The 13089-nt window shown below is 40.5% G+C and overlaps 1 protein-coding gene across 4 annotated transcripts in view; it reads right to left on the reverse strand.

Annotated features, from left to right (window-relative positions):
* The window catches only part of ldb1a (LIM domain binding 1a), a 37106-nt gene extending 24694 nt beyond the window's left edge, over window positions 1-12412 (reverse strand). Inside the window, exons 1-2 of one of the 4 annotated variants that reach the window (XM_061689803.1) lie at window positions 12170-12412; window positions 8415-8519 (exon numbers count right to left, since the gene is read on the reverse strand). In XM_061689803.1, the coding sequence (XP_061545787.1) occupies window positions 8415-8442 (28 nt within the window). In that variant the 5' untranslated portion in view covers window positions 8443-8519; window positions 12170-12412. Of the gene's footprint in view, window positions 1-8414; window positions 8646-12169 lie in introns of those variants that run through there. The other 3 variants (XM_061689805.1, XM_061689806.1, XM_061689802.1) reach the window with 3 other exon arrangements.
* Window positions 12413-13089: the final 677 nt, after the last annotated feature.

Consider the following 13089-nt stretch of genomic DNA (forward strand, 5'->3'; position numbering starts at 1 on the left):
GTGCCACGGTACACATTGTTGGGTATCACTGCACTCAACCATATGATAATCAAACATATGAGCACGACTGTGTGTTTTCTAATTTACTAAATAAAAGTAGGGCTGTGAATTTCAAAATAAGAGCCAAGTCAATAAAAAAGAAAGTATTACGTGTTCCAATAAAGTGCTAAACTTCAGAATAGTTATTTGAAAAAAACCTAACAAAATACAGAAAATACTTCGTGTTGATCATATGGGTAGAAGCAAAATCATGCATTGTAAAAATGCATTATACATTGGTAGAAGGGTTTTCCAGAATTTTGAGGTCAACTTTGGGGGTGCGTATTATACATGGGTGTGCATTATACACAAAAAAAATACGGTAATTGTGGTCTCTTTTTTTCACACATGGTAGTAAAACCATTCTCACTTGATGTTTGATGAAGGAAATGTTCACATGAATTACGAGGCCTTATCGTTTCATATGGTCTGTTGAATGAATCGGGCAAGAAATCCATTTCCTCAGTCTTATTCATCATCCCCTCCTAATGAAATGATGATGATGAAATTAATTTGTACTGTCATGACCTTCTCTGTCTTAAAACAGAGTTTGCTTTCATTTCCATAGCGTCTGGAGTATGATCAAGCGCTTTGACTTGCACAGCTCAGTTAAGTCTGCACCAGTGATGTGTTAATCAGGCTGGTTAATTCAAGGCATCTTTGTAAAGACTTTTGGAAAGTGATTGACTCTGCTGATGGCTCAAATCCTTTTTAGACCGCAGTCCTGATCCTTTCCTAGCCTCATATTATATAAGGATATAATCTGCAGCCTCACTTTTAATCAATAACCACTCTGATGTTTACAAGCAATAGATTTGAAGGAGCAGGCAAGCCTTTGTGGTCTCTAAGTGCATTTTAAAGCTCAATTGGTTGAGGCCTTCGCTTAGTCAGTTTGTGTAATTATATAAAGTAGGAGAGCAGATGAGGAAAGTGAAGCGGTGGGTTTTATTGAAGGGCGAGGAGTAAATACATCGGAAGCCCACCAGGGACTCTTACTGGTAAAGCCCCACATCAGACCACAGCACCGATGCCGACTATCTGGAGAATGTTCACTCGACAGGTGAGGGGCCTTCAAGTAGCACACCAAATTAATGGAAAACTAAAATGATACAATAATTTGACAGCGTGTATTCTTATAAATTGAATGTTTATGATTGTTTTTAATCAGACTGCACAGGCCAACTACTTGTTTGTTAGTTTTTAGAATCCCTTATTTCAGTGCAGACTAAACTAGCTATTTTTCCTCTAACATTTTATAGAGTTCCCTTTTAGAGCTTCATGTCATTTTTTTTTTTAACAATTACAAAGCTGGTGATGGATTAAATTGCAACTAATACAGGAAGAATTACAGCGGAAATGGGGAGAAAGCTGTTCTGACAACATTAATCTTTAGTGTTGTTGTTGCTGTTGTTGTTTTTTTATGCAATGATTGCCAAGTTTTGTGAAAACTGGAGAGAGATGGAGCTACACTGTCCTCTGCTGGAGATCCTGCATATTTAGAAGAATTCTTTAGAAGAAGAAGGAGGGTGAGGAGGATTATCCATCCATTTTCCGTATTGCTTATCCTCACTAGGGTCGCGGGCGTGCTGGAGCCTATCTCAGCTATCTTTGGGCGACAGGCGGGGTACACCCCGAACTGGTCGCCAGCCAATCGCAGGGCACATAGAAACGAACAACCATTCGCACTCACATTCACACTGACGTGCAATTTAGTGTTCAATCAGCCTACCATGGATGTTTTGGGGATGTGGGAGGAAACCGGAGTACCCGGAGAAAACAAACGCAGGCATGGGGAGCACATGCAAACTCCACACAGGCGAGGCCGGATTTGAACCCGGTCCTCAGAACTGTGAGGCAGCTCTGCTAACCAGTCATCACCGTGCCACCTATTATTATTATTATTATTATTATTATTATTATTATTATTATTATTATACAGTTATTTAAATTGGATCACATTTGAATCCATATGCATCTTTGACACAACTATTAACTTATTGACTATTTTTTCCCTACAGTGAATGTCATATAGACTTCCTAGCTATTTATTTAACCCTACTGTTATGTATGTTTTTCCCCCATGTTTAATAATACAACAAAGCTAATTAAAAATAATTTTAAAAGACAAACAAAAGAACTAAAATAGACCGGATATTTATTTTCTAAAATGTTTGTACATTTAAAAATAAATATAGGTTAGTTTGACTCATAATTTAACAGGAAGGTTAAACACCAGAGTCACTTCATGTTGTAGATATGTTAGCCATTGATTTTCTACATTACTTATCTTTTCGATGTGGTATTGAGCTGGGAATTGATCCCACCCGAGCAGCATGAAAGTCAACGACAGTATGAGAAAACTGTATTTTAGGGTCTACAATGAAGCGATCGTGATCACGCAGCTGATATGTTTAACAAACTGGCTCAGGGTAATTTGACAATTGGAATTTGGAATTGGCTAGAAGTGACACCATGATATACTATTCCTGTGTCTCATGTATACAAGTGTGTTTAGTGTTTTGCAAAAAGTGTGAGACTGATATTGTGCTTATAGTGGTGCAGATCTGAGCCAGTGTTTTGCTCTTTGCGTGCAAGGTTTTGATAATTGTGTAAAACTTTTGATTTTAGTGTTTATACAGTCATAAAATGTAAATACAAAATATTTGCATTTATTTATTTATTTATATATCTATCTATCTATTATAAGTAACAGATTTGATTTAAAACATTTTTTAGTTCAGTTTTTTTTTTGTTTTACAATATTTAAGCACCATGTGTGCCTAATGTTACACTGTAGTGGCAAACAAAAATGTCAAATATTTATAGGAATACTACTGCCTTGTTTTGGATGAAATCTGGGGCTATTATGCTACGGTATTTTAATGTCAGTCATTGTTCTGGTACTTGAAGAGCTAAGTTTTGTTTTAGGTGGTACTTGCTGTAAATAGTTGTAGAACCACTGCTATGCTGTGTGTGTGCGTGTGTGTGCGTGCGTGTGTGTGTATTGGGAGACCTTACACATACAGGAAATTTCGGTGGATACAGTATATGCAGAGATTTAGTCGGATGCAGAGATACTGGCATCCATCTATTCATTTTCTATAACGCTTGTCCTCATTTACACTGGGATCCTTTAATGTATTGTTAAACGGAAAACAATGTTAAAATGACTCCGCTAATGTTGTCTGTTTATTTATGTATTTATTTATTTTCCAGAAATTAACTCACTAATCACTCTTTAAAAAAAAAAAAAAAAAAAGTTTTTTTTTAAAAGTCACTACCGTTGTCGGAAAAGGTCCGACAAAACTAAACGAAACTAGCTCCTTTCTGTTCGCAGACCTGTTGTTAGTGGAAGCAGTGCACGTCAGCTCTTGTGTTAACAAGTAAGGAATGGAATGACGTGTGGTGGGGGACAGGGGGGTGTTTTCTCTGATCTCACAGCTACACAATGTGCAGTGTGTATTTCTCTGCTGCTTAGCTAGCAGAGACAGATGAATGCAGTACATCTAGTTATTTAAAGACTAATGCTGTAGCTGTTCCACTGAATAATGAAACACCTATGGCACCGTATTAAATTTGACAGGACTATTAGCACAGCTGATTTATAAGGGCATCGTGTAAAGAAAAAAAAAAACGGCAATGTCACACCACAAGAGCAAATTCTCTATACCTACAGTGTTAGTTGCTAATTAAAAGGCAATGCATCAACATGGCTGCAGATATTTTCATGACTGCACAGCTTTGCTGGGAAAAGAGTACTTTGTAAATCCTGTTTTATGGCGTATGATTCCTTTAATGGCTCCCATCTGTCAGCATTTATCTTGATTTGCGTTCTCTCATCACACCCGCTGTGTGCATTACACAGATTCTATCTCTGGCCTGTCAGCAAATAGACATTTATTAATTCTTATCATAAAAGTATGAATCAGGGTGATGATTTGAATTTACAAAGTCGTTCAAACTGCCCTCAAGTGTGTCTTTTGTTCCCCTCCATCTTGTGGTTTAAAGACTGAGGCAAAAGATGTGCCCTGTTTTTAAAAAGTCATCATCTCCATCTCGTTTCATCCTCCTCTCTGCCTCGGTGGCACATGCCAGCTTTTCACTTTCAGGCTGAGGGGCCTGCAGCAGATGTGACATCACAACAGCTCATCTCCATTCTGCAAAACCCCTCCTTTCCCTATATCAGGCTCCCCAGCATCTCCCACACATTCCTGCTCTCTCCCTGCCTACGCACACACGGCCATTTTGATCTCGTTTACAGTAAGGAGGGACGAGAAGAGGCATAAAAAAGGCACTTTAAGACAGTGTTGTTGTGTAATCAACAAATAAATAAATAAAAGGCTGCCATCTTGGCTCTGCTTGAAGTCACTTTTCTCCAATCAGCAGCCATGTGACTTTCTGCATGAGGTAACTGATGTTAGTGCAGAGTGAACAAGGGCAAAGAGTGAGTGGAATGGAAGGGAGGGGGGTTAGAGTGATGAGCCGAGGGGAGAGTGTGTCGGAGTGGGTGCGTTTGAGGGGGAGGAGGGAGAGGGCATACATGCAATCTATTTTTACCATTTAGCCAGAACAAAGGATGTGATTGGCTCCACTGGGTTAGGGCACAGAGAACAAAGCCTTAAAAAAGGCAAAGTCACAGCAACAGAAGGTCGCCAACGCACTTTAAGCAGGCTGATGTGTGCCACCATATAGAGACTGCTATTAACCTGTTTACATGCTCGCTACAGCCATCTTTAATGGCTAACATTACTGTGCAAAGAGGCACGAGCAAAAAAAGACCAGAGGGAGAGAGAGAGTGATGTCACGTTAAATACGGGGCCATTTGTTTTTCCACATGTGCATGTGACACACGCACACACACAAACACACAACCGCATATTAAATGGAACCATGAAAGTAAAAAATATATATATATAGTGGGATACTGGGTTTTGGTAATTAAGAAAATATATAAAAATCCCATAGGAAATTATGTCAGTTAATCAGTTCCAGAGTCAAACTGTTTCCATCATCCAACAATTAGAATCAGTCTCATTTACAAATGTAAAAATATGTTAACTGTCATATTAACATGTCAAAACAACTTTTCCCAAACTTGCGCATTTGTTGCAATTCTCAGAGTAAAATGCTCTGGATGAGTGGTTCTCAAACCGTTTACACCCAAATACCTCCCATAGTTGGCCTACGTGTTCATTCAAAATGAGGCAGAGGCTTTATTCCAAAAGAGTATATTAACTATTATTGTAAACCACTGTAACATAATGCACATTTCGAAAATGAAAACTGTGCTTAAATATGGGAGAATAATTTTTTAAAATGTACTCAAATAATGATTAAATTCAAATGTATTGCACATTATTCGTTCATTCTTTTTCCGTACTGCTTATCGTTACTAAGCTCGGGGGCGTGCTGCAGCTGATTAGTTAAATAAAATTGTACCCATATAAATGTTTGGGAAAAATAGTTTTAAAGGTTAAATGCAACTGTATTGCACTTAAAAGTTAAATTCAACTGAACTGCACTTAACAAATACACTGTACTATACTGGATTACAAAGTTAAAGCCACTGTAACATTATGCACAACATATTTAGAGGGAGCCTGCACACCAATAGTGGTACTCATACCACACTTTGAGAATCACTGCTGTAGATGAACAAACATGTGTTGAGAACTATTTCTTCTTCACATTAATACAAAAGGAGCATTAGGAATAAACTGAAAATTTAAAAATATATTAATTAGAGAACCCCCCACCCCCCCCCACCCCCCAGGCCACCCTAATAATCCTTTGTAACTATCTAATACCTTTCTGTCTATGTTTTTTATGAATAGTATGTTTGGCGCCCACGGACTCGCCACATTTCTAATCTGGGTTTTGAGTTTAAAAAAAATTAATACAATTCTTACGACTTGCCCCTTGCGCTCCTTAATTTTAAACATACAGTAATTAACTGTCATACAAGTCTAAAAAGAAGTTAACCACTGTAAACATATAAATCAATAAAACAGTCTCCCTTTGACAACAAGTAAAGACACTGAGGTCTCGCGAATTTTGGCTCACAAGAACAATGACAGTTCGATCTAAAAAAAAAAGTCAAAAATGGTATGACCTTTTGTGGCATTTGACTTAAGAGGTTCCGCTGTAAACAAAAAGGGCCATCCTCCACCTACTCTTCACAATACAAGAATGTAAACAAAGCCGCTTTCATATAAGATGATTCATTGCGTACATACACAGTCGTGCTGCCCTGTGGCTTTTTTCCCGAAAGCTCCACCAATCTTAACGTGCCTCTACAGGCTCATGGGCCTCTGTGATGGGTGCTCGAGCGCACGTACTCTGAGCGCATGTCCTCTATGCGCACGTCCTTCCTCGTTTGCTAATATTTGCTTCACAACATTAGCTGCGATACTGCAAATCCTCCCTGTGCACCCTTCACACACATATGGATGTCATTAAATGTTTCTGCCCGACAGTGAAGTCTGTCAACAAGAGGGGGGCTACACGAGAGGGCCTTTAAAGGAAGCCAGGAAATAGACCAGACCTTAAAAACAATACTCTGTAATATTATATATGACAGCTGATGGCAAATAAAACATAGCATAAAATGAAAAGTTAGTCCCCTTTTCCAATGACTTTTCTTCTCATTGGAACAAGTAGCAAAAATCTGACATACGGGGAGCGGAAACCCATTGCAAAATCTTATGGGGTGGTGGGGGTGAAGCAACACACAAAAACAACACGTGCCTTTGGATGCATTTTACACTTGGAACCCTTTCCATAATGAAAGTAGAAAAAAAAAACTGAAAGTAACAACAGGAAAATGCAAAGGAACAATGACAAAGCGCTCTCAGTAACATGTCCACTTTCCAGTGCAGACTTATTCAGAATTACATTTTTCCCTGAAAAAAGATCATCCATCCCTCTGTTTTCTATATCGCTTATCCTCATTACGGTCGGGGATGTGCTGGAGCCGATTTGAGCTGCCTTCGGGTGAGAGGCAGAGTATACCCTGGACTGATCGCCAGCAAATCAGAGGGAACATACTTTATGGACAAACATACACAAACAACTATTCACATTTACATGCACACTTGGGACAATTTAGAGTATTCAATTAACCTAACATGCATGTTTTTGGAATATGGGGAGAAGCGGGAGTACCCTGCGAAAGCCCATGCTAGTACGGGGAGAACATGCAAACTCCACATAGGAAGGCAAGAGCCCGGGTTCAGGCCCCAACCTTAGAACTGTGTGGTGGATGTGCTAACCACTCATGTCTTGAAAAAAAGACCATTTAGCATACATTTGAAAATGTCTGAGGACCTCCTACTCTCTACTACTACAACTGAAACTGTAGACCCTTGGAACTTAAAAGGTTTTGTCAAATAACATTTGTAACTTTTGTATATCACAAATTTAAAACCATTAAGAAAATATGGTCCAGAAGTGGAACTTGAGTCCAAAATCTGTATTTTTTTCCCAGCGTATATATATATATATATATATATATATATATATATATATATATATATATATATTCTTTTTTTTTTTTTTTTTTTTTAAAGGAAAGTAAAGAGGAAAATTTTAAAAAACCTAACTTGCCAAAAGTGGCACTCATCAAAATTAAAGTTCACAATGCATTTTGTTGCAAAATTCCAGCACTAAGTTATTGGGCGCAGCAATGGCCCTTGGAATCTGCTTTGAGAAATCCTGCCTGAAGTGCTGTTGGAATTAATCAGCCAATAAGCAAACTTAATTGATTCCAAGCACCAAAACAGAACTATGAATCATCACAGTGCAATGAAAGAAAGAAAAGGAGAGTTCATTTCCTATTTGTGTCGACTCGCAGCAGAAAAGTAAATTACTCATATGTGAGTGTCTCAAAAGGTGGCAAAATCTAAAGTAACATTGATGTGCTCAGGGCCTCTGCATAGACTCTATCCCAGGGAGGGGTCGTCAACCTTTTTGTAACTACGAGCTACTTTTTGGGTACTGATTAATGCAAAAGGCTACTAGTTTGATACACACTTCGGAAATAACACATTTGCTCAAGTTACCTTTAATTGTGTTCCATCCATCTATTTTCCCTACCGCTTATCCTCACCTTTAATTATGTTATCATTTAAAAATTAATGATATACGGTATGTGAAGAGACTGATTATGTTTATGATATCTCACAATAATCATCACCAATTATTTAGCAAGATAGGAAACATGGATATTAATATGTAACACTGTTTTTATAAACCTCTGCAGGTCTTTAAATTTTCAAATGATCACTTCAACACCACTCCAAGGAAATAACAATGTGCCATCATTACATAAGTCATTCGTGCGACAGAAGTGTGCAGCAGCAAGACGAGGCACTCACCGGGACAAGCGCAACCTCCAACAGACATCTTCTCACATGTTGGGGGCTCAGCTTTGAAGGAAACAGCAGCACTCGGCCCTCACGCTGCTCGCATGGGCTACGCTTCTGAGGGAAAACAACACAGGCAGACAGAGAGAAGAGGAAGGGTGGAGAGATAAGAAGAGGGAGTGGTGCGATTCCGAAGCAGGGCCACCGCTCGCTCGCTCGCTCGCTCTCTGTCAGAGGCAGGAAGTTGGCAGTGGCTGCATCATTAACAGGCATGTTGCAACACAAGTGGGAGGGGAAATGAATCAGAAAGACTTGATTGCACAGCAGACAGGAGTAAGTAACACGAAATGGAGCTCAGTGTCTGTGTGTGTGTGCGTGTGTGTGTGCGTGTGCGTGTGTGCGTGCGTGCGTGCGTGCGTGCGTGTGTGTGTGTGTGGCATTGATGCATTGTCTATTTTTGCCGTGCTGCTGTGGGAGATAAACATTCTCAGTAGGGTCCCAGAGGCAGAGGGTCATTAATGCAAAACCAACACATGCACTCATGCCTCATGTATGACTGACTCCCATCTCACCCCCTTTTCTTTCTCTCTCATTGCTACCTTTGGCTGCACAGAGAAGACGTGTGTTAATCACCGCAGACATTATTGATTAAAAATGCAAAGCCCACCTGGAGAGCGGAGACACTCGAGGCCCACGGGAGTCGGGGAGAGAGTGCACGTTAATATGCACCCGCTTGCCAACATGAAGACCCTTTGCTCTCTTCGACACACTGTAATCCCTCTTCACTTGCTCATTGTCACCCACAACTTAACCTTTTGGCAGTTTAGTCCATTTCCATTACCACCAACACATCTCTTTTGTCACTTTTCAAACAGAAAGCCTGTATTTCAACATTACTTGTTTTCAGGATTACACAACACTACTGAACTAATTTCTGCAAAGTCTCATTCTCGTGCAATAGTGCATAGGGCCAGGAAAACCCCATTAAGCCTATGTTCACACAGTAGAATATGTATATAATATATAATATGGTTAAATCCAATCTTTATTTGTAGTAATAACAGAACAATGCATCCTTGAAGTGACATATATGGCATGGGCGGCGCCAGTGGGTGACTAGGGGTGGCCACACCCACCCTAGACTGAAGGGTGGCCACCCCACCGGTGCCCCACATGCGTCGTGAATAATTGCTAAAATATTTTCCAGTCGAAGTTTGATTCATTTTGTGGCCACCTCACAAAAGAAAAAATTCCTAGCTCCGCCCCTGACGCAATGCACACAATACACGACATCACATGGCGCAGTGTGTTTAGGGAAGTAAATACGGCGCCCCGCATGCCAATATGGTTGACGCATTTGTGCCAATTTCAGGATTTTGTGCATGAACTGACTGACTGTATTTTTCAGTTCTACTAGCGCATGTTCTTTTCATCACTGTTTTCTGCTCCTTTGTCCAACATTGCTTTTTGAGCAATATTTTGTTTTGTTTTCTGTTTTGTCGAACAGTTGTGACGTTTTGATCACATATAAGTCGGATGAGCGGAACCTCACCGACTTATCATCCGATGTATTTCCACATACGAAAGAGGCCAGGGTCGGATTTGAAAAATTGGAATTGTTCTGTTCACATTGACATGAAAAAAAATCAGATACATGTAAAATATGAGCAAAAAGCAAACATTGAATTGACAGGCAGTGTGACTACCACTACTCTGCTCACCACGTGACACCTTTCCTCTGCCAAAAAAAGGTATGTCGCCTACCAAGTATTATTTCTAATTTCCTGGTCAGCCAGGGTTCCAGTCGTTGATTAACACAGATTCTTTATTGTAACAAGTTAGCGACTGAGGATACACAGCTAGTAGAAATTACTATAAAGCCTTTTGCCTTTTCCCTGGATGCTAAAGAATCTAACTCCAGTCTCCACTTTGCTGCAACGGCCTCTCGTGGTCAACAGCCACATCCTGAAAAACAGGAGAGACGCTCGTTCTCCTCTATTGTATTTATTTGTTAGCATGTCTTGTTCCTACATTCAACTCAAAATGAAACGAGAATGATGCGGCAAATGTTTCCAAAGTGGTAATTCCACACAGGAATGGCAAATAAACTGATTCTGACTCTAACTGCTTCTTTCCCCTTGCCAACTAATTTTTCAAACAGTTGATTTATAAGTTCACAGTGACGCTTATTACTGTAGCTATCATCATAGCTCCGTCACTCTTGTTTGTACAATTCTGCTGTTGATTATGGCACTGTTTCACATCTTATATTGCTTAATGGCTCTCTGTTCTTTGTACATTTGTGTGTACTGTATGGCCTAAATGTATATTTTGTTGTCTGTCTTTTTTGCTACAGTACTAGAGTAACTCCAACTCCCGGCGGGAAAGCCTGTTTATTCTAACATCCTTGGCTAAAGAAGATAACTCTGATGCAGTCTGTGCAGTGTGAATTTCGCGTTTTCCCTCACTACTATTTTGAAGTGGAAAACCGATGTAGAGGTGAGGCGAGATGGAGAGGTGATATGGAAAACTGGCATAAATGTTGTAATGATTTGCCTAAGGACCCAAAAAGCAGTTAGGGAAAAAGCGAACGTTTGAATTAAATGCACATTGGATAAACAAAAATGCTAATCTTGAAAAACAAAAAAAGTCTAAGCATAAAACAGATTAGATGTGGCAATGTCCGAGGACAGTTTTGAAGGGGGGCACACACACAATGTAGACAAGGAGCCCCTGAGGACCTTGATCAGGTTTAAGATTCAGATCCAGGAATTGTATTTATATCATCTTTTCAATCTTGTTATATTTTTGGTTGTATGTGTTACATTACAAATGCATACAATAACTGGAGGTTTCCAGGCGGGATACATTTTGGACTTGTGGTTGTTCATAACCATGCATTTTTAGGAGCAAATCTTTGCATGCAGACAATCACACTTAACTTACACAAGCACAAAAGCAAGTCTTGCACTTGATCTTGTCAAGACTGATCTTGACTGTTGACTGTCTCTGCCGTGATATAACATCTGACAACTTGGCTGTCAGACAAGTAACTATGCACATATGGATCTTCCCCTGCTACTGAAGACCCCATCGTGCAGGTTTGACAAAAGCTCACATCACTGGCGTCTGTCACTCAGCAGCAGTACGGCAACAAAGAGCAAATATGAGTCAGCCTGGGAATGAGAGCTGACAGGCACATTGGCTACACACCAGTGAACAGGCAGCCGCATCACAGTTAAATGTCATACACCATGTCAGACAACGTTCCTGGGAGCCAGACACAATGAACATCCCCGCGGGCCCCCTTCTTCCAGTCACAAACACTATCTGCTGCCACATGTTGTTGTTGTTTTTTGTGCGTGTAGTTTCAAGGTTGGGATCAAACAAAGGCAGACGGAAGGAGGAAGATTGTGTGAATGTGATTCAAAAAATGGCTTCCAGGAGCAATTAAAGCTGCTGTGCACGATCAGGCGTGCTCTATCGCTCTCATCCCTCTTGCACATACAGATGCCCTCACTGCGTCGACATGTCAACAAAAAGTACTGCTCTTAAGAAGTTCTAACATCCCCTTGCCTGGTCTACTTAGGCACACAGCTGCTTGAACGCACACCTCTTATGTTGTGACAGCATACGCTCACATGGCTCCCTCTTTCTCCCTAAAATTCAAAGTGAATGTCTCAAAGGCTCCTGATGCCGTCATTCACGCAATCACTGCTTATCTGCACTGCTCTCCTTCATCACCGCACTCCATTCTCAGTGCTTACCTTTTTTTTTTTTTTTTCGCCCACGCTCGCCAGCAAAAGTCCGCCTGGGTCAGCCAATGCAGCGGAAGCCGAGCTGAGCCAGTAGGCGAAGAAAGAGAGAGCGATACGTTGGAGGAGGAAAGTGTTATGAGCAGATGCTGATATAGGACACAAATAGAAGGGGGGGATCAAGCAATGTGCAAATTGGATGATGAGAAGGAAGGAGTAAATGAGGGAAGGAAGCAGGAGGTGGGGGAGATGAGGAAAGGAGGAGGGAGGGGGGCCTGCTCTCCGCTGCACTGTTATGACGCAGAGCCTCATCTACTCTCTCCGCTCCAGCCCCTTCCTTCAATGCCCACTGGGGGGGGGGGGGGGGGTGCTGTATCCATGGCAACGGCAGAACAGAGTTAGGTAGTAGTTAGTGGTAGAGTGCAGTTATCACTTAGATGTGCATCTCGCAACTTCTGGAAGGAGTAAATAAATTAAAACGACATGCAATGAGAAGCAGACTGGTCGGACTTGTTGCCCACAGAAAGAGAGAGTGGGGAAACTGGATGCGCAAGTTGCTTTGCTCAGTCAAAGGGAACATGAAACAAGAGCAGACCTGCAAAATCGCACAATCAATAAATGATCAGCTCTGAGCTTCGGCAACCAACAGAACAATACCTAATAAGATTCTACAGAAGCATTGCAAGTTACAACCATATAGCTTCTGGACAAATTAAATGGGACCTTCCATTTAAATTGCTAAAATAGGCGCTTGCAGTCTGAATAAGATCCTGAAGATGTTATGTAACAAATGCAAATCACATATCGTCGCTGTTCGATACAAACCATGTATCTTGTTTTTTCTTGTTTTTTGGTTTCATCTTTTGTTTAGGTTAAAAGGAAAAAACTTACTAAATTTGGAGATACATGTTATTGGACAGAGACCTATAGAG

Source organism: Phycodurus eques, chromosome 11 (assembly GCF_024500275.1).
Source record: "Phycodurus eques isolate BA_2022a chromosome 11, UOR_Pequ_1.1, whole genome shotgun sequence".
Lineage (NCBI taxonomy): Eukaryota > Metazoa > Chordata > Actinopteri > Syngnathiformes > Syngnathidae > Phycodurus > Phycodurus eques.